Genomic DNA, 22,327 nt, shown 5'->3' with positions numbered 1-22,327 from the left:
GAGCGGTTTACCTTGGGTCTACCTACAGAGATCCGAGATCACTGCTTGGAACAGAAGTCAGCTTCTATTCAGGAGTTGATGAGTCATGCGAAGCGGGGCTTTGCCATTCACTCTGGCAGTTTGACCTACCCCACAGACGAGGTCACGACACAACGAACCGGACAGACTTCTAGGAATGAAAGTAGAAAAAGAAAGAGCAACCCAGAGAAAAAGGATGCACGACCCAGACTTACTCCTCAGGAGCGGACTCGCTACATCAGGGAGGGGAAGTGCTTTGGATGCGGGGAAACTGGACATATCTCCGCGAAGTGCCCTAAAAAGGCACAGAAAGAACAGAATGATAAAGACAACGACAGGCCTAAGAGTTTGAGAGCAGCTGAGGAATGTGGCAGAAAAGGCAGATAGAAAAGCAGAACTGGTACCACATGGCATGGGACCTGCACCGAATCTAATGAATGAAAGTACAAACTTTGCCGCTTTCGGGGCAAAGTGAAGGATCAGGAAGCTCTTTTGAAGGAGCCAAGGCCAACTTCTTTTCACTTGGAATTGGCGGCTCGATTTGGAACTACGCCCGACAGACTGACGCCACAGGCGGAGGTAGTTCGACTGGCACCCGGATGGGATGTTGCCATTACACCGAGCATTGGCAAACTTTGTTTGCAATGACTGGGGTGTTCAAGGCACGCGAGTGACGTTCTACTCGGGATCCCTTGGTACCACAAGAACTACGCCGTGGTTGACTACCAGGCCGAGAAAGCGACTTTGATAAATGAAGTGCTTAGAGATTGTACTTGAAGAACTTCAGTTTTCTTACTCATTCTTTTGGGAGAACTGAACGATAAAAAAAAAATTAAATATGTTTTGACCTGAAGAAAAGAACGCCAAGATTTTTTTCTCCACGCTCATGCCGATTGCTTTTGAGAGGGCCTGAAGATCATACCATTGATCTGATATCTGGAAGCACGCCACCGAATCGGCCACCTTATCGTGTGAGCCGAGTACAGAATGAAAAGATTATGAACTCAGTGAAAGACCTCTTGGAAAAGGGTCTTGTCCAGCCTAGTACTTCACCGTATTGCTCTCCAGTGTTGTTGGTTTTGAAGAAAGACGGATCTTGGAGAATGTGCATCGATTATAGCACTCTCAATGAAATCACCATCAAGAACAGATTTCCGATTCCTAGGATCGATGATATACTCGACAGGTTACAGGGATCCTCGTGCTTTAGCAAGATTGACTTGAAGAGTGGATATCATCAGATCAGGATAGCGCCAGGAGATGTCTACAAGACAGCTTTTCGGACGACTTTTGGGTTATTTGAGTTTTTGGTGATGCCTTTTGGCTTAACCAATGCTCCTGCGACATTTAACCAGATGATGCATAGGATTTTTCGAGAGTACAGGCTATTTGTTGGCACTTTCTTTGACGACATCATTGTTTTCTCCAAGACTGAGGCAGAACACAGAGATCATTTGCTTCAAGTCTTTCAGGCATTACGAGATCACACATTAGTGATTAATGCTAAGAAAAGTGAATTTTTCCTACCAGAGATACATTTTTTGGGACACATTGTGTCAACAGCAGGAGTGCAAATGAACCCGGCCAAGATGGAGACTATCCGTGATTGGCCCGATTTGAGGAATGTCCATGAAGTTAGAAGCTTCTGGGGACTGTGTTCGTACTACAGGCGGTTCATACGAAAGTTTGCAGAGGTTGCTTCCCCTTTGCATACCTTGACACAGAAAGGAGTACCTTTTTCGTGGGGACCCACAGAGGTGACTGCCTTTCGGACATTGAAAGAGAAATTGACTACGGGACCAGATTTGACTTTGCCGGACTTGCAGAAGTCATTTGAAGTATTTTGTGATGCTTGTGGTCGTAGTTCGGGTGCGGTCTTGATGCAAGAAGGCCATGTCATAGCTTACGAGAGCCGTTTGTTCTCTAGGCCGGAGATGACAGCACAGATCTATGGGAAAGAGCTTTTGGGGGTTATCCACGCTCTTACTCAGTGGCGGCATTACCTACTCGAAGCGGATTTTACCGTCTTTACAGACCATCAGAGTTTGCGCTACTTCTTGTCACAGAAGCAGCTTTCGGAAAAGCAGATGCGGTGGGTGAACATCTTGTCACAGTTCCACTTCCAGATTGTCCATGTGCAGGGACAGAAGAATGTGGTGGCAGATGCTTTGTCTCGAAAACCGTTGGTTCTGGCTATTTCCGCGATACATCATAGGAGCTTCGAGGATATGGTCGATCAATGTGCCACAGATATAGATTTTGCAGATATTTTCACACGGATATGGGATGGGGAGACAGTAGCTGGATACTCCCTTCGGGAAGGCTACTTGATGAAAAAGACTATGTTGTGCGTTACACAGCCATTGAGGGAAAAGGTTATGACTGATTGCCACTGTCCACCTTTTACGGGTCACCGCGGCATTGCTACCACCATGAAAGGGGTAGAGAGAGATTTCTTTTGGCGGAGACTGAAGAAGGATGTGGAAGAGTTTGTGCGCAGTTGCTTGGTATGCCAGAAGGTCAAGTTTGACAGGCATAAGGCACAGGGATTGTTACAGCCTTTACCCATACCCACCCGCCCCTAGGAAAATATTGAAATGGATTTCATTTTTTTTTGATCTCCCGAGAATACAGAATGATCACGATGATTTTCCGATTACATGGCACGCCTGAGACGATTGTCTCCGACAGAGACCCCAGATTTATGAGTTTGTTTTGGAAGGCAATTTGGGAGAACATTGGCACGCGGTTGCAGTTTTCGTCATCGTTCCACTTGCAGACTGACGGGCAATCTAAGATTGCCAATTCAATGATTTTAGATTTATTGAAGTCTTGTATCTCGCCTCAGAAGACTCAATGGGAAAAGAACTTACCTTTGGTGGAATTTGCCTACAATAACACGATACTCTTCGACGGGGAAGACGCCATGAGAGATTGTTGAAACTGCTGCGAAGGTTCCATTCTTCCTGAGCACGAAAGATTAGAAATTTGAAGCGGATGAATATTTGCGAGATTTGGATACGGCTTTTGCTAAGGTTCGCGAGACTTTGCAGGAGTCTCAAGAACGACAGAAAAAGGCAGCGGATTGCCATCGTCGCGACTGGAAACTGAAGGAGGATGATTGGGTGCTCTTACTTTTGAGAAGGCACGCCTAAGAAAGAAAAAGGGAAAGGAGAGGCTTTTTCCAAAGCTTAGTATGTGATACTACGGACCTTTCCAGATTACTGACAAGATAAATGATGTCTCCTTCCGATTGAAACTGCCAGATACTTGGAGGATTCACAATGCATTTCATGTGAATCTCTTGAAACCTTTTAAAGGTGATGTGCCTGATGATGGGGAGCTTGATGAGCAACCCGAAGTGGAAGAAAACGAGGAGATCCTTGTTCCTGAACAGATTTTGGCACATAATGATACGAAGAAAGGTAAAGTTCGAAGGCGGTTCTTGGTTAAGTTCAAGAACTTTCCTGCATTTGATGCGAAGTGGATGGAGGAGGAGGACCTAGCAGATACTCCTCGGATTGTGAAACTTTACCTCGATGTTTTGGTTTAGCGTAGTCTACTCCAAACGGAACCTAGAATTCAGCTTGGCCGAATATCTGGTGCAGTGGGATGCACAAGAGGGGAGTCACTCCACTCCTTTGTCAACAGATGCCTCGATTTTGATACTAAAGTCACTGATGTCTCTTTGAGCTTCAGGGATACTGAGAGCTGACAGTATTCTGCTGGATGACTTTATGAAATGGAATTCCTGATTATGATACTGATTTGTTCTTGACTTCTTGTGAGTGCAGAAACTGATAGCCGAAATGACTGCAGCATTTTGGTCTGATTGATCTCGAATAGACATGGTTGCAATAGGGGTTAGTCAATCGGACATCGATGAGGTCCCGATTGGACCTAGATGTGATTGCTAGCTACATTGCCGATAAATCATGGTCTAAGATCCGAATGAATGTTGAATGTCATGTGATGTCCTGTGATGTCGTGTGATGTGACTGTCGATTTTGTACAGGTGCTAGATGTGCGTTCCTAGTACGTAGGTACTAACAGTCAGTGTCTGCTAAGACGGTTTATGGCTTTTGTCGGTTTTGCAGGCGTAATCGCGGTCGATTACAATGCTTTCAAGAGGGGGGTATGTCCAAAGTGATGACGTGGCGGACAACAGAAACCCTAATTTCTGCCAGAAACCCTAAAATTCCTGCAAACCCTAATTTTTGCCAAAAACCCTAAATTCCGGAAATCGCGGAGGCGGATTATTAAATTTTTTTTTTTTTGGAAAATGATGAGCGACGCGAATTTTGCTTTTGCTTTTTTAAAAAAAAAAAAGAGAAAAGACTCTCTAAGAGAGAGAGAGAACTGATGCTTTTGATTTTAAAAGCTTTTGGGGCTCTGCTTTTGGGCATCCCTTGTAACCTTTAAATTAGTGGTGAGGGCCTCACTTCTCAGAGCATCTGGACGTAGAGTCTGAGAGTGAAACCCTAACCGCTCTCTTGTACTTTGATGATTGATTAATACAAAAAGAAATACCGAAAGGGGCGCCAGTCTTGGGGGCCAATATCTCTAGGCACGGAACTCCGCCGGGCCAGTGCAAATCTATTGTGATCTGTGAATTGTTTTGAAGTGGTTATTGGGTGCTGTCGCGGTTGATTCTTGACTTGGAGTGTCCAAGTTTGTTACACTTGTGACAACTTCCTGTGGGGGTTCTTTGGACCTAGGCTCAAGAGCCAAGATCGATTCGTCATGTTTGATCGAATCTGCCTGGGGGGTTGCTGTGGACCTCGACTCAAAAGCCAAGATCAATTCTTCGTGATTGATCGAATCTGCAACGAGGTTAGGTTTGCTAGAAAAAGTATCAACGAACACATCATCCTTGTGAACAATCACATTATCTTTATGCAAATCATCATGCTTGTGAAAAATCACATCTTGATCATCATGCAAATCATCATGCTTGTCCTTAGCATCCAAATCATCATGCTTGTCATTGTCATGCAATTCTTCATGCTTATCATCATGCAAATCCTGTGTGTCATGCTTTGGAGAAGACAAGACTGAGAGAGTCTCCTTCTCTTGAATCCTTTCAATCTTCGCCTGCACATTAGAAATGAGAGATGAAGAATGAACAACTTGCTCTCCACAAAAGACAATGGGAGAGTCACTTTTGACATTGAAAGTGAATGTATTTTCCGCCCAATCAATGAGAGGGTCATGCTCACAAAACCATCGAATGCCCAAAATCATATCACATCCTGAGAGAGGAGAGACTAAAAATTTTCTACGGAAAGCAACTTGTTGAACTGTAAACAACACATCAAGGCACTCTTTCATGATGAGAGAGTCCATACCGGGAGCGAAGCCAGAGACCTCAAGAGGAGATTTCTGACTAACCTCTAGGCGGGCTCTCTCAACAAGAGAGGGACTAATCACATCATGCATACTGCCTGGGTCAAACAATATGACAAAACGCTTCCCCGTCATATGACCATAACATTTAATGAGAGACTCATCCATGGGAGGGTCATGAGAAACTTGGAGCACACTCGTGTTCTCATTTATTGCATTGACAGAGAAAGTGGGTTCTGTGGATTCTTTAGATTCATTAGAGACAAGCTTAGGACATGTTCTTTTTATGTGACCCTTAATGTGTCAATGAAAACAACGACCTTCCTTAGAATAAGTGCTTTGCTCTTATGTATCCTTCTAAAATTCCTTGTGCTACCTTTCTATGTGGAGTGAGCTTAGCTTTAGCAATTGTGTTAGCTTTACCCTTAGGTTCATTGGAAGAGTTCTTTTTGAGAGACTATTGGAAGATTGGTTAGAAGAGCTGCCGTTCTTACCATTCTTACCGTTCTGAGGTTTTGAGAGGTACTTGTCGAAGTCTTGTTTTCCTTAGGCTTTCCCTTGTTGTGCTTCATCTCTTGTGCGAGAGCAATCGCTACCGCCTTGTTGAGATCGATTGGATCGAGCACCTCAACATCATACTTGATATACTCGTCCAATCCATAAAGGAATGCCTCCTTGCGCTCCGCTTCCGATTTGCGTAATTGAGTGCCGAGCTGCAAAACACGATTAGAGAAAGACATAACGGGCATACTATTTTGCTTGAGACCGCGCTAATCGTCCTTCAATCGTGCGAGATACTGAGGTGACATAAACCGTGCCTTGAGCTTGTCTTGGAAATTGGCCCAATTGAAGGAAAGGGGTGTGAATTCGTCGGCTTCCTCTAGGTGCGCGGCTAACTGTGCCTCTTGCCATGCGTGGTACCAATTGATGGCATCACCGGCAAGGTACGTAGCTGTCGTCAAAACTTTGCTAGTTCTTGTCTTCTTAGTTGTTGCAAAATAAGCATTAAATTGATGCAACCAAGAATGAATAACCGTAGCATCCATCTTACCATCATACATACTGAACTGGATCTTCTCTGTGACTGGAGTTCGAATCTCAGCTTGCGCCACTTGATGAACTACCAACATCTTTGGCTGGCTCGAAGTTTGAGGCGAGAACCTGTCGAACCAATTCTTGCGTGCGTAGTTCTCTCTGTGCCTCACAATTGGCCTCCAAGGCCACTCGTCTTTCTTCGGCCGCCAAGCGCGCATCATCGCGCTCACGCTCCAAAGCTGCCTTTCTTTCTTCTCGTTCCTTGTCCGCCAAGCACGCTTGTTCACGCTCGCGAATCATCCGTTCCTCGAAGGCTGTGAAACCGGCCTGTTCAATCCAAAAAGGGCGGTAGACTTTACTTTAAACCTTGATTTAGCTTTCACCCATTATTAGTCGTCTATTTTACCTGTACTTTCAAGACACAACAAAGGGGAGAGGGATACAGGCTGCTAGATTGCACCTGTATGAGTAGACGGACACCAGATTGGCCCCTAACTTAGGCGCCCCTTTCGGTATTTCTTTATTGTTCAAAAGAGGGAATAAACGCTGTGGTTCCCTACAAGCTGCCCCGCACAAACTCGGCTGAATTTCCACTGTTCCAGCCTGATTTCGGCAGCATAACTGTACTAGAACCCTTCACGGTCAGTATTCCCACGCATTGACCGACTTTCCCGAAGCATACGGGCACTTTGCAAAACCTGGCGAGAATCTGCAGCACGCTGAATTCTCTGTTTTCAGCCCTGAAAATGCGCCAGATCGCCTGTACAGCGGTTCCCTTGCGTCCCCGAACCTCCTGGGGGTATTAGGGTCCGTTTAGGGCCAAAACCCTAAACCTGCAAAAATACACAGCAGGCTGTAATTCACTGTTTCGGGCTCCGTTCCGCGTGCCGGTCGCATCCCTAGCAAGTCCTCGAGCTCCCGCACCTGTAGGGCTACTTGCCCTTTGAATCGGACGAGATTTCTGGCGTGAAACCTCTCCGAATTCACCTGTACCTGCGGGGGGATTAGCCGCTAGCTAATCCAGTACCTGTGCAAGAGGCTCTTGCCTCGGCAATCGCGCATGAACCCACACAACTGTACATTGGTCAAATGAAAAGCCCACTAGAGGGGCATAACATACTGCCAAAGGGGAGAGAGAGGGCAGTGCGTAGCGTGCAGGGCATCACTCCTGGCACCGCACTGTGCATAAGAGGGAAAGCAAGCACTCCATAGCTCTTAACCTGTGACCGAGACTTGCAAAATGAGCCTCCCAGCTATAAATCACGTTTTTGCCTTCTCTATAAGTAGTAAACTGGCCTCAGAGTGCCAAGTGTCACTCATTTGTGCATTTTCCCGCTTTAGACCCTCGGGTCTAAAAATATCTCACCTGCAGCCTCTGTTGACTTGGCCACAGAGTAACAAAATGATCCCCATGTCAAACTGCACGTAATGACGCGAAGACATTTTCAGGTCCCAAAATAGCAGTTCCCTAAATTTTAGGAGATGCTGCCATTGTATCTTTCTAGGTCATCCGACCCTCTTTGTACACTGCGGCCACATCCAAAACTGAAATGTAGCCTCTGTAGCAAAGGATTCCACTTTGGCTAGTCAATGACCCCACTTGGCTAACCATAGTCCTTGTCCAACCTTAGTGCTCTCTTGCCCTCAGGCCTGGACTCCCTCTGGACAATTCCACACTAGCTATGCAATGCAGGGCAGTTAGATTTCCCGAGGGGTGTTTCCAAAAAGTGAAAGTAAATAGATAATAAGAAAGAAATCAACAAAAAGGATAGATAGTAGTCACACGCTGGTGACATACCCCCCTCCTGAAATCTCAAACGTCCTCGTTTGCATCTATGTCGTACATGCTTACTGTCAACACCTGTCGACACATATACGACACATACATGCTCATTGTCAACCCTGGTGTATTCAACACCTCGTCGACTCATGTATTGCCTGCGTGTGAACCCTGTCCCAATGACATAGTGGTAGCTTCGCACTCTGCCATTGCTTTGAGTCACTAACTTTCCAATGACAAAATGGTAGCTGCACATTTTGCCACTGTCTTATAGTACACGTTGGATCCCGTAACACTTTCGAGCATACCCAAACCGACAGTTTAAGAATGCAGTTACACATGTACTCTTCAATAGAAGCAATCACTGTATCCTTGACAAACTGACAAGAAATACTCACTTCTATAGCACTAACCAAACTTTTGGACATTCCATAAGAGCAATTGCCAAACTGACAATCTGTACAGCTCTAACATTCATGTAACAGGTATTTCATTTGAGCTCACTTTAAATACCATGTACATCATTTGTTTCAGAAGCCATTGTCACACTGACAATCCATGTAGCTTTGAAACTCAAGGGGTCAAGGTAGGTTGCAAATCGAAGGCTTCCAGGTAGAGTGATAACACAGTTGGTGACTCTGCAAGTTCACCTTCTTCCATCCACTTAGCATCCATTGGTGGATAGTTTCTGAACTTTACCAAGTAACGCCTAGCAACCTTGCCTTTCACTTTCCTTTCTTTGTGTGCCAAAATCTGTTCAGGGACCAAGATCTCGTCAAGTTCCTCGACTTCCGGCTGATCTTCAGCTGGCATATCTTCTGGCACATCACCCACATAGGGTCTGAGAAGACTCACATGAAACGCATTGTGAATCTTCCAACTGTCAGGCAATTTCAGCCTATATGCAACATCACTGATTATGTCGCACACTTGAAAAGGCCCATAGTAACGCATGCTGAGCTTTGGAAACACTCTTTCCTTGCCCTTCATCTTCTTTAACCTTGCCTTTTCAAAGCGTAAAAGCACCCAATCACCAAGTGAATATACCACTTCACGACGGTGACGATCAGCTGCTTTCTTTTGCTTTGCCTGAGTCCTTTCTAAGGCCACTTTGACCTTCTTGTACATTTCATCCATGTCTTGAACATACTTATCTGCTTCAAATATCTTGTCCTTTGTATGCAGTATGGGAGGAACTTTCTTGCCACCTTCAACTATCTCAAAGGGTGCCTTGCCAGTTGATGAATGCACTGTATTATTGTATGCATACTCCACCAATGGCAAATACTGCTCCCACCTTCCTTTATGCTCTGACACATAGCACTTCAGCAGATCTAGGACAGTAGAATTTGCCTCTTCTGACTGCCCATCTGTTTGAGGATGAAATGACGAAGAGAATTTGAGCGTGGTACCCATATTCTCAAACAAGCCTTTCCAGAACAAACTAGTCATGCGTGGATCACGGTCGCTAATAATCGACTGTGGCATGCCATGATACTTGAAAATATTGCTCATAAACAAGCGTGCCATCTGATCTGGCTTTATCTTCTTCCTGACAGGAATAAAATGAGCCTGTTTGCTGAATCTGCAAATAATGGTCCAAATACCATCATTTCCTGTCTGCGTTCTCGGAAGATCAAAGATAAAATCCATAGCAATACTTTGCCATGGTTTATCTGGAATAGGTAGTGGTTGCAATAACCCTGGTGCCTTTTGCCTGTCAAACTTGACCTTTTGGCATATTAGGCATTCTCGCACAAAGGCATCCACATCCCTTCTCAATGTAGGCCAATAGAAGAATGTCTCTACCGCTTTAACTGTAGCATCGATACCACGATGCCCTGCATACGGTGGGACATGACTCTCTTCCATAACTTTGCGTCGCAATGGCTTTGTGACACACAATCTGCCATGCATCATCATGAACCCATCTTTAAGAAGATAGTGTTCATGACGTTGTCCATCCATTAGTTGCTCGAAGACCCTTGCAAAATCTTCATCATTTGCATACTGTTCTCTCATATCATCAAGTTCATGATGATAAGGAATCGACACAGCTGAAATTTGTGGCTTCCTTGACAAGGCATCAGCCACAACGTTCTTCTTGCCTTCCACATGCACAATCTGAAAATGGAACATGGACAAGATATTTGCCCATCGCATATGCTTCTCAGATAACTTTGTTTGTGTCAAGAAGTATCGCAAGGTCTGATGGTCCGTTTGGACAACGAAATCTGCACCTAGCAGGTAGTGTTTCCAACTTAAGAGCGCATGAATCACAGCCAGTAACTCTTTCTCATAGACCTGCATGGTCATCTCTGGCCCTTGCAAAATTCTGCTCTCATAGGCTACTACCCTGCCATCTTGCATTAGCACTGCACCAATGCTACTACCGCAGGCATCACACTGGACCACAAATGACTTCCTAAGATCCGGCAACACAATGACTGGATCTGAAGTCATCTTTTCCTTTAAGAGATTAAAAGCTGAAATCTCTTTCTGTGTCCATCTGAAGGTGACTGCCTTCTTTTGAAGAGCATGTAAAGGTGAAGCAATCTCAGCGAAATTTCGAATAAACCTTCTGTAATAGGAGCATAGTCCCAAAAAGCTTCGGACATCATGCACCGTCTTCAAATTTGGCCATGACTTGATCGCTTCAACTTTTGCAGGATCCATTCTGACACCATCCTTTGAGACAATGTGTCCCAGAAAGTGAATCTCTTCCAGAAAAAACTCACTTTTCTTTGCATTGATGAGCAACCTATGACTGCGTAGCTCTTTGAACACAATGGCCAAGTGATGCCTATGCTCCTCTTCATTCTTTGAGTAGACTATCATGTCATCAAAGAACGTACCAACAAACTGCTGGTGTGGACGGAAAATTCTGTCCATCATCCTATTAAACGTAGCAGGAGCATTTGTGAGACCAAAGGGCATCACTAAAAATTCGTAAAGGCCAAACGTTGTTCTAAAAGCAGTCTTGTGCACATCCTCTGATCTAATGCGGATCTGATGATACCCACTCTTTAGATCTATCCTGCTAAACATAGCTGCTCCTTCTAATTTGTCCATAATATCATCAATTCTAGGTATAGGGAACCTATTCTTGATGGTATTCTTGTTCAGTGCACGGTAGTCGATGCACATACGCCATGAGCCATCTTTTTTCTGCACCAACAATACTGGAGAACAGAATGGAGATGAACTGGGCTGAATCAGCCCCTTTTCTAACAGCTCCTGTACTTGGCCCATTATCTCTTTCTGCTGAGCCGCACTAACCCTGTACGGAGGCTTATTTGGTGGGCTACAGCCTGGCACCAAATCTATCGCATGGTCCTCGGGTCTCTCTGGCGGTAATTGAGACGGTAATGAATCGGAAAAACAGTCACTATACTGTTGTAAAAACATTGACCTTTCTTTATCTAGCACAGATAAATTTGATTCATCACAATCTGACACTTCACGTGCAAAAACCAAGTACGCAGAAAGATGCTTTTTCATTACAGAAGTAATAGCAGAAGCTGATATAGTAGGAATAGACTCCCCTTTAAGCTTTACATCCAGAATGTGAGTCTTTCCCCTGCTCTGTACAGTGATCTTTTTGTTGTAGGCATCCATGATTCCCTGTACACGAAACAACCAAGGAATACCTAACAACACATCACATCCGTCCAGTGGCATGATGTAAAATTCTTCAGCATCTACATAGGACTGGATATGTAGACGCAACTTTCCAATGATGGGTGTGACAGCCTCTGTATGGCCAGGACATGCCAAACCTGCCTCTGCTGTATACCCCATCTCTTCAGGTCTGATTCCCAACTTTGAAGCCAATTCTGGGGAAATGAAGTTGGCTTTGGCACCTGGATCAAAGAAGATAAGCACTGTTTGATCCCTAACCTTTCCCCATGCTCTGCAAAGCTCACTTGCATCTGAATTTGGCTTGTCGCCCACCATATCTGGCACTAGACCAGCCATGGGCTTCTTTCCTTTCCTGTCCTCCTTGTCTTCAGAATCAGCTGGCCTTTTCTTTGTAGGACAGTTGTAAGCAATGTGGCCAGGCTGCTCACATATAAAGCATTTGTTCTCTGTCCTTAGGACCTTCTTTTGCTCTTCTGACTTGCGAGGAAAACGTCTTTTCCATTTCTTTGCTGGTCCTTTTTCTGATTCAGCCGTAGCTTTGTCTTTCCCTGCATTGGCCAACTCCTGAGTCCCTTTAGGAGCCTCATTGGGAACGTGCTTCTTGGCTGAATTTTTCTTGCCTGATCCTGCCTTGACGCCAGTGTTAAATTCACAATCTTCTCCCTTGAGCAAACCATTGCCAGTGTTTGCTACCTCGATGAGCTGCGTCAAAGTAGTGACTTTTGTCTTCGTGCAGTATTTTCTCAATCCTTTGGGTAGGCCACAACAGTATTTTTCAATCTGTTCTGTCAATGGCACAAACCTATAGGGAGTTACTGGAAGTAGAGCTTTCCAAAACTTCCGATTGTAATCATCCAGATTTCTGCAAGTGGCAGCATTAAGCTGGTGCCATTCTGTCATGACATCTGCTTCAAAATCATCAGATAACCATGCTGCTGCAAAAATCTGCTTGAAGTAAATCCATGTGGACGGAGCTTGCCCTTGAAGCAATAAAGTTGTCCACCATTGTCCCGCATTCCCTGTCAAGAAAGTGGCTACCTTGCGGACCTTTGAAGCCTCGGTAAAGTTTCCCCCTGCATAGGCCTTGTCAAACTGCTGGAGGAATGAAAGAGCCTTCTTCCTGTCATCAAACCCTGTAAAGGTCGTGAATGACACTCCTTTGCCACCTTCTTTGTACGGAGTTGGCCTCTCCAGCGGCGTTAAATTGTCATATGGAAGTGACTGAAACATGGGAACACTAATAGGGTTCATCTGTGTTCCTTGGCCGCTATTAACTTGACCTGGAAATGCCATATTTGGCTGCTGATTTGTAATTCCAGCCATACCAAAATTTGCTTGTGGCATCCCAAATTGTCCCTGAGTGCTTTGAAACCCTGGTTGCATACCCATGACACTGTACATGGGGTTAGGCATCATCGTTTGAGCACCCGCAAACACTGTTCCTGGCGTATAAAACTGATTTCCAGGTGCATGACCAGCCATGCTCTGAAATACCGATCCACCTCCAAAATAGCCAGGGTGTACTGAAGGTGGTGGGAAGACCTGTTGCATAGCCTGTAAGTTGCTTCCCTGCCCATTAGAACCAGCTATAGGCTGCTGAAAGGTGGCGGGCTGAATTGGTACAGCTTGAAAGACTGGCATCTCAGCCACCTGTTCTTGCACCTTAGGCATACGTTGTGGAGACTGCATGTTCTCCGTCAAGTGTACAGGTGTTTCCATTGACTGTGCGGTATGAATCACCTGTGTTCGAGCCTTAACAGGCTTTTGAATATGATCCAGTGACCCAACTTGCTGAGACGGAACAGGAGGTTGCAGAAAGGCTAAAAACCTTGGGTTCTGCATTACTTGTGTGAACATAGCCACAGCAGTAGCCAACTGGGTCCTGAATATATCATCATCAGTCTGTGGTGGTCTTGAGGACTCACCCACTTCATGTGTCTGTTGACCCTGTGAAGAGGAAACCTCTTCAGTCACATCATCTGGTCTGTCAGCCATAATTGCAATTCCTTGTGTCTGGTCTATGATCCCCTGTGTCTTCAAGTCCAAAACTGACCAAGGCTCACTTCTATGGGAAAAAGTGATTTAATCCCGTCGATGGAACCATGAAACCGGCCTGTTCAATCCAAAAAGGGCGGTAGACTTTACTTTAAACCTTGATTTAGCTTTCACCCATTATTAGTCGTCTATTTTACCTGTACTTTCAAGACACAACAAAGGGGAGAGGGATACAGGCTGCTAGATTGCACCTGTATGAGTAGACGGACACCAGATTGGCCCCTAACTTAGGCGCCCCTTTCGGTATTTCTTTATTGTTCAAAAGAGGGAATTAACGCTGTGGTTCCCTACAAGCTGCCCCGCACAAACTCGGCTGAATTTCCACTGTTCCAGCCTGATTTCGGCAGCATAACTGTACTAGAACCCTTCACGGTCAGTATTCCCACGCATTGACCGACTTTCCCGAAGCATACGGGCACTTTGCAAAACCTGGCGAGAATCTGCAGCACGCTGAATTCTCTGTTTTCAGCCCTGAAAATGCGCCAGATCGCCTGTACAGCGGTTCCCTTGCGTCCCCGAACCTCCTGGGGGTATTAGGGTCCGTTTAGGGCCAAAACCCTAAACCTGCAAAAATACACAGCAGGCTGTAATTCACTGTTTCGGGCTCCGTTCCGCGTGCCGGTCGCATCCCTAGCAAGTCCTCGAGCTCCCGCACCTGTAGGGCTACTTGCCCTTTGAATCGGACGAGATTTCTGGCGTGAAACCTCTCCGAATTCACCTGTACCTGCGGGGGGATTAGCCGCTAGCTAATCCAGTACCTGTGCAAGAGGCTCTTGCCTCGGCAATCGCGCATGAACCCACACAACTGTACATTGGTCAAATGAAAAGCCCACTAGAGGGGCATAACATACTGCCAAAGGGGAGAGAGAGGGCAGTGCGTAGCGTGCAGGGCATCACTCCTGGCACCGCACTGTGCATAAGAGGGAAAGCAAGCACTCCATAGCTCTTAACCTGTGACCGAGACTTGCAAAATGAGCCTCCCAGCTATAAATCACGTTTTTGCCTTCTCTATAAGTAGTAAACTGGCCTCAGAGTGCCAAGTGTCACTCATTTGTGCATTTTCCCGCTTTAGACCCTCGGGTCTAAAAATATCTCACCTGCAGCCTCTGTTGACTTGGCCACAGAGTAACAAAATGATCCCCATGTCAAACTGCACGTAATGACGCGAAGACATTTTCAGGTCCCAAAATAGCAGTTCCCTAAATTTTAGGAGATGCTGCCATTGTATCTTTCTAGGTCATCCGACTCTCTTTGTACACTGCGGCCACATCCAAAACTGAAATGTAGCCTCTGTAGCAAAGGATTCCACTTTGGCTAGTCAATGACCCCACTTGGCTAACCATAGTCCTTGTCCAACCTTAGTGCTCTCTTGCCCTCAGGCCTGGACTCCCTCTGGACAATTCCACACTAGCTATGCAATGCAGGGCAGTTAGATTTCCCGAGGGGTGTTTCCAAAAAGTGAAAGTAAATAGATAATAAGAAAGAAATCAACAAAAAGGATAGATAGTAGTCACACGCTGGTGACAGGCTGCCTGTCGTTCTTGGCGCTCACGCTCCAAGATAATGGGCTGCGCTTCTTGTTGAGCCATCGCAACGCGATTCGCTTCTTGTTGTTGTGCCATCATGTCCATCATCGTCTTGACCAAAGCCTCCATAGGATTTGGTGCAATAATTGGCGTAGATGGCGAAGGGGGAGGGTCAGGAAAACCTCCATGGTGAGGAAATTCTTCTTCACTACTTTCATGCCCATCACCTCCATGCAAAGTATCCATTCCGCTTCGGGTGATGACTATACACTGTGATCTTTGGTTCTTAAGTTCACGAGGAACTTGGGTTCTTGCGGGTCTTGGGTTCTTGAGGTTCTTGGGGGTCTTGAGGTGCTTCTTTCGCTTGCAATTTGTGTTAGAGAAGGATCTTCTTTTCACCCGAGTTTTGCTCTTTCCCGCGGGCGCACCCCTTAGCGGCCTTGCGCTCACACCAAGGTTGCTTTTTCCCACCTCACGTTGATTGGCCGGCCACTAAGTGCACGGTCCGCCCTCAATGAGTGAAAAGAGGCACAAGGGGAGGCTGGACAAGCCCTTCTGTCTTGGGATTCCTGTCACTCTTCAAAAACACGATTAGGAATCGACACGCCCAAAAGATCTTGGGTTATGTGCGACCGCAACAAGCAAAAAAAATTCTGTGGTTCTATCCTTGAGTGATATAGAACACTGCCAAAGCTCTAATACCAATGTAAGGTGCAGTGGAAGTGAATGTTGAACTTTGCTCAAGATGAGTGCTCTGAACTGTGCTCAAGGTTCCCTTTTCTTAGGGAAGGGAGAGCCTTCCGTGCTTTAGTGAGAGAGTGCAAGTGATCACAAACAAAGTGAATAGACATTGTGCGTGAAGGTGCTGAGACTGAGAGATAGAGAGAGAAGAGAATACGACACCGGGAAGTTGTCAAACCCTCCTCCAAGGGCCCCACTCTCGATGGCGAGAGTGGTCTACTATTGATTGCACAATCTGGTACAAGATGCTGATGCAAATTATAAAGGTGCTATGTCGAGGCCGACGGTGGTGCCGACGATGAGGAGACTATGGCTGAAAACTGAATGCTGTGGATTGGTTCTTGTCGCAACCAGTCGGGGCGGATCTGTGTGCTTAGTGCCTTGCCGAAGACGCTTGCGACGCTATCTCTGCTGTCCTACCAAAAACGCTGGCCTAGTGCTTGTAAAAACGCTGGTCTGCTGGTCATTTAAACGCTGATTTGCTGACTGTATTGCTTAGGAAAAAATGCTCATCTTGATGCTGTTTTGTCGCTGAATTCCTGCTGCAAAACACTGGCCCGATGGGGCTGAAAACGCTGCTGCAAATGGTATCTATGGCTGCTGCAAAAATGCTAAGTGTAGGGCTGAATCTGCAAGCGATACTGAGTGGCTGATGGTGATGGAGTTCTACTGATTTGGAAAACATTGAAGTGCTGAAGAAACACCAGGCTTCCAATGTCGAAAACGCTAGTGTCCTTGGGAGAGTTGAGCAATGCTCCTGCTGCCTCTTCTGCCAGAAAGTGCTAGCTTTGGTTTGCTTATATATTTCATTAGCAAAATTGCCCTATCTAGTTCCCAACAAAAGTCACTTAATAAATAAGTGAAAAATGTCAAAAATAGGGAAAATAGGTTTTAATGCACTGGAAAATTCCCCTGATGGATTCTGATGGGAATGCTGATGATCATGCTGTGTGCAACCGGAGGATATGCATCTACTCTACGTGTCTGGTCATGCATGGTCTTCAAACAGATTCACAAAAGTGCCATATCACTTCCTATTCTAGACTGACTTGACTGATCTGAACCTTGGTCATGCTGTAGCTTGTCCACGGACACATAGGGTTGGATGTGTCACGTGACAGATGGATTGTTGAGACAAAAATTTGCAAATTGAGGATCCTTCACAAATTTTATCATCTGCTTGGAGCACTCGTCAACCTGTTGTCAACGTTCCATCTCTTGAAGCTCGTACTGAGTAGGCCGAGGTGGCCCATACTCTTCCTCTGTTAAATCATCAAAATCTTCTTCATGATCTCCTCCCGCATTAGCAGACTTGGTTACAAGGAATGGCCCTTTTTAGGTCGCCGTTCCCCGTTCCAAATCTAGCTTCCCGTTCCGAATCCTTGTCCGTGCTTCAGACGCGAGTGTCTGAAACAAGGAATGGTATTTTATACCGGTTGCCGTTCAGACTCCACCACCTCTATGTATCCACGTGCAGCCATAAAGAGTGGACTGCCCTGGAAGTATGAAAGATCATGACGTTGGTTTTCCCAAGGTTCAATGTCAGCCCTCTCTGTGTACAAAAGTCATCAAGAGCCTTGAGGTGTCGTTGTAAGCCCTCCTATGATTCAGAGATCAAAACATTGTTGTCAGCATAAGTGTACTCGGGTACCTCACCCTCGTTACCAGCTCACAATATATAATCTGAGATCTCATGTATATAGATCCCAAAGGGGGTCGGGGAGAGTGGGCATCCTTGCTTCACACCAATGGTGCTAGTAACAGGGTCTGATAAGTCTCTGGGGCATCGTAGTCTCCCCATCACCTGCTCATATAAAGCATATTTAGCTTAGGTCATTTGTGAAGGTACACCCAAGCTTTGGAGGTGTTGAAACTTGAAAGAGCCTCTCACGCGGAACTGTAATCTGTATCAAATGGTTTGCGGAAAGTCCACATATTAGCAGTGTAGTCTCTTCTTTCAAGTTTTTGCCCCATCAATGAGGCAGCGCAAAACAAAGATGTGATCTTTAGTAGAGAAGGCTTGTCTGAAACTTGCCTCCCTCCTCCCTATGTGAATATGAGCTGAGCTCTCCCTGAAGTATTGCTCCATATAGTTTGGCCATGGTGTGGCCAATCATGATGGTCGTTTAATTCCCTGGATCCAGGGTGTCACCAGCCTTGTGGATAGGCACAATTGTGTGTCTAGTCCACTCCTCTGGGAAGCCCTCCGCCATAGCCTTCTTAAGATGTGTGCGGGCTATGGTGCTGGTTGTGTAAATGAGATGCTCACTTTCTAGGCTTGTGTGGTGTCAGCAGATCTGCGGTGCTGTAGTCAATGTATGGCTCGTGTTACCATGTCTGTGGTAAAGAAAGTGGAGATGGTAGGCTGTGGCTTGAGTGGCTCTGGGATAGTCTTGAATCGGTGACATCTTGGTGCCACGCTGCAAAGCACTCTTTAAAAAGAACCTTGCTTTTTGTGAATGGTTTGGAAATCCCAACCGACCAAAGTTGCAGAATATTTCCAGGAGGACATGCACTACCATATAAACTTCGTACCCGGGTACTTGTAGTGGCAGTTCACCCCTTTGCCGTCTTGCTCAGTTCAGTTATTTCAAGTTGCAATGTGCTAGTTATTAGGTCGTTCTAGCTTACAATGTTTATTACTTTGTATATGCCGTACCTGATGAAGACAGTATCAGCTGTAAAGGGTGGAAAGTATTGTTCCTCTAGACATACAACTACAATCGGGCACGTCTATTATATTCCATGATGAGAGAGTAGTTGTTTTGATGCGTGGGAACCTCCACATTCAACTGATAAGTTTAACGTGCTGACAACTTTTTCTTCTGTCTACAGGGTCAATTATGCCCTGTTTGAAGAACTGGAGGCACAAGATGTGGAGAGGACCAGAGAAGTTTACAGGTAAAAGATTATATATGATTGGTTTGCTCAGAGTGATTGTGGAATTTTTCTTTTAGTTTGGGTTTTTACGTCTTTACTTTTAATTTTAGGGAATGCTTGAAGCTTATACCCCACAAAAAGTTCTCTTTTGCAAAAATATGGATTTTAGCAGCTCAGTTTGAAATAAGGCAGAAGGATATGAACGCAGCCAGGCGGATCTTGGGAAATGCCATTGGAATGGCTCCCAAAGACAAGGTGGGGACAGCTTTTTAGTCTTGTTTCAATGAAGTTTTCACATGGCTGCTTGCAAATAGCATAACTAAATAGACGTACCAACTTCTTATTTGTTTCTAGCTACTTGTGCATGAACAATCTTAAAATTGACTGCGCATTTGTGTCATCACTTGCTGATTTTTATCCTCCGCACTCAGATATTCAAAACATACATTGAGATCGAACTTCAGCTCTGCAACGTAGACAGGTGCAGGACACTATATGAGAAGTACCTTGAATGGGCACCTGCAAACTGTTATGCTTGGAGTAAGTTTGCTGAGCTAGAAAGGTCTCTAGGAGAAACAGACAGGGGCAGAGCCATCTTTGAACTAGCAATTGCGCAACCTGTTCTTGACATGCCTGAATCGCTTTGGAAGGTACCTAGGATTCCAAAGTACTTTTTGCATGCCAATTCACAGATTACGGTCTTGCATGTAATTAAACCATGATCTCATGCAGGCATACATAGATTTTGAGATTTCAGAAGGAGAACATGAGAGAACTCGACAGCTTTATGAGCGCTTACTTGACCGAACAAAGCATTTTAAAGTATGGGTGAGCTATGCTAAATTTGAAGCCACAATTCCCGGGGTTGATGATGGTTCTGAAGAGCAGGAGGACAGTTCTCAACGTCAAGAAGCTCTTCTTCGATCTCGGGGTATTTTAAGTTACCTGTTGTCTTCTTTAGAATCAAATAAAACAGTGCTTCTTCTGTAGCTCTTGCCGTTATAGCCTCTGTCCTTCATTGTACTCACAGGTGTCTTTGAAAGGGCCTTTGATTCACTCAGAACTTCTGCTCCAGAGCAGAAAGAGGAAAGAACAATGCTTCTTGAGGAATGGCGTGGAATTGAGAACAGCTTTGGCGAACTCGGTGATGTTTCTATTGTACAGAAGAAAATGCCCAGAAGAGTAAAGAGAAAGCGTGCTGTCTTCAATGAGGATGGCTCCTCTGCTGGGTATGTGCTCGTCACTCCCACTTGATTTTTGTTTCCGTCACGTAATGCTGTTGTGGGTTGCTTGTGCAGTAGTACGTTGTTGACTTTTTTTTCTTTGCAGATTTGAGGAATACACAGACTACATTTTCCCAGAGGAGACTGGTATGCAACCCAACCTTAAAATTCTGGAGGCTGCTTACAAATGGAAGAAACAGAAGACAGTTGAAGATGAAGACGAGTGATTTACAGCTTGAATTCTTCGACATCGTATCATGGTTAAGGCATCTTTCCAAGTTGTAAAGACCCCAAGTTATACAAGCATTCAGAGAATCTTCCCAAAAGGTGCGTGGAAGGATTACAGTAGCAATGTAATGCAAGAGAGAAATCAAGCAAATGCACAGGTCCTTTCTCCGTTACCCATACCAGGCTGTCTCTGTACTATACAATCAACAGTGTATGCTTTAACTGGAGGTGAGTTGGATTTTTTGCGTCGTTTCAGTGTTGGAGAAGACACCAGTTTCGGAAGCTTGTGGTGCTATTGAGTCATCAAATGTCACGTTCTTAATTCAGACTCAAATTGTCTCTCTTTAATCTGGAATATAAGAGACACCCATGTACTTGTACTTGACCCTTCGGGGTAAATGGTTCAGAGGGCTTTTCCAATGATGCTTGTGGCCTTGCAAAGCCTAGCTATAATGCAGAAGGGATAGCTTCGGGGTTTTGGTGGTAATTCCTGTTAATATCCAAGTTTAGTTTCTCGAAACAAGTGAGTGCATCTTCAGAGGTTTATTGAAAAGCCTTCAGGCACATCAGAAAGTCTCTGCAATGTGATTCTGCATAATAATTTGTAAGGGACCATGACACTCTTATATATTTGTTTTTGATCCTCAGATGTTCGTATTCAAGGTTGCAGACTTCCAACTTGCAGCTAGTATTTTTCACAGAGGAGTACTCCTAATCGAACTGTAACCAGCTTTGGGGTGCAGCTTGAAGCTGATAGGTCAATGAGAGCTAGTGCTTGGAATCCACTTTACAAATTTTGGTAGATTTTACGGCAAAAGTCGTTATGCAGAATAGCATCAACTTACTTTTGAGCAGTATCACAATAGTATGAACTGGTTAGGGCTCTATTTAATGATAAATGAATGCACATGGCATACATACAATTTCGACCCATCACCCTTGAAGTTTCTACCAATGCTTCCCTTGCTCCCACCCACCCACCCCCTTGAATTTTCCTCGTTTTAGCACCCCTTTGCTCGGCCTATCTACCAATGCTTCCCTTGCTCCCACCCACCCTTTCCCTATCTTCTTTCATCTGAACCGCCTTCCCCCTCTTCTAGCCGGCAATGTGGATAGGGACATTCAAAGTGGCATGCTTGTGTGACTAACCTAATGGAAGCAATGCCAATTCTTTCCTTATACAAGCATTCATGTTTACATAGAGTCGATTAGTGGTGTGTGTGTAAGTTCCGTGCAGACAACATGAGTCTAATCTTTGTTTTTGTGCTTGTTGAAGACAATTGTGTGGTGAGTAGACTAGAGACTGCATGCATTGTTATGTGTGTGGCTGAGTGTGTTGGATTGAGCCACAGGACTGTTGCCTCTCCCCACGAAGGTCACACGCACAGTACTTTTGTTAGAAATTGATGACACAATGTGCACAACGTTGGAGTTTAGGCAACAATACACTTAGTGGTGCTAATTGTTCAATTTCGAAGAAGGTGCTAATTGCTCAATTTTGTGCTTAATTATTGAATGTGTGCTCTTTATTAGTTGCTGTGCAGGCTACTTTTATGTTAATTGCTTGTATGCACCAATTGAGGAAATGCGGGAATTGTAGTTTCATTTGGTTTAGAATGGACTTTTTGTGCATGTGACAGTCTAATTGCATGATTTTTGGGTGGCTGTACATAATAATTGTCTTTTTGAGCTTACTAATTGGCTTGTCTCTTACGTTAAAAGGCTTTCGCTTATATGGTGTAATTTGTTCTCAATTAATTAAAATTTCTCTTTTTTGTTTTTCTAGTGTGCCAATTTTTTTTTTTTGGCAAAACTCACAATTTTGAGTGAATTATATTGATCAACCCAAAGAA

General features: G+C 44.9%; 2 protein-coding genes across 2 annotated transcripts in view; both read left to right on the top strand.

Moving 5' to 3' along the window:
• The window catches only part of LOC147439902 (uncharacterized), a 42,478-nt gene extending 21,624 nt beyond the window's left edge, over positions 1-20,854 (top strand). Inside the window, exons 2-7 of the mRNA XM_086485630.1 lie at positions 18,979-19,044; positions 19,134-19,278; positions 19,455-19,673; positions 19,756-19,954; positions 20,054-20,252; positions 20,353-20,854. Coding sequence (XP_086341756.1) covers positions 18,979-19,044; positions 19,134-19,278; positions 19,455-19,673; positions 19,756-19,954; positions 20,054-20,252; positions 20,353-20,473 — 949 coding nt within the window. The 3' untranslated portion in view covers positions 20,474-20,854. The remainder of the gene's footprint in view (positions 1-18,978; positions 19,045-19,133; positions 19,279-19,454; positions 19,674-19,755; positions 19,955-20,053; positions 20,253-20,352) is intronic.
• Positions 20,504-21,259, top strand: LOC147439901 (uncharacterized). Its single transcript, XM_086485631.1, has 4 exons — positions 20,504-20,632; positions 20,731-20,788; positions 20,985-20,997; positions 21,123-21,259. The coding sequence occupies exons 1-4, from the start codon at positions 20,504-20,506 to the stop codon at positions 21,187-21,189; spliced, it is 267 nt and encodes an 88-aa protein (XP_086341757.1). The 3' UTR covers positions 21,190-21,259.
• The last annotated feature ends 1,068 nt before the right edge of the window (positions 21,260-22,327 follow it).

The sequence above is a fragment of the Adiantum capillus-veneris genome, chromosome 16 (assembly GCF_014529385.1).
Source record: "Adiantum capillus-veneris isolate H3 chromosome 16, ASM1452938v2, whole genome shotgun sequence".
NCBI classification, from domain to species: Eukaryota; Viridiplantae; Streptophyta; class Polypodiopsida; order Polypodiales; family Pteridaceae; genus Adiantum; species Adiantum capillus-veneris.
The sequence above is the reverse complement of the archived record's forward strand: the minus strand, read 5'-3'. Positions and strand labels throughout refer to the sequence as shown.

What these genes read in the sequence shown, in the direction of transcription:
- LOC147439901 (XM_086485631.1), top strand. Translation starts at nt 20,504, where the DNA reads ATGGTTAAGGCATCTTTCCAAGTTGTAAAGACCCCAAGTTATACAAGC. An exon ending in GAAATCAAGCAAATGCACAG is followed by an intron (nt 20,633 to 20,730) that starts GTCCTTTCTCCG and finishes GCGTCGTTTCAG; the next exon opens with TGTTGGAGAAGACACCAGTT.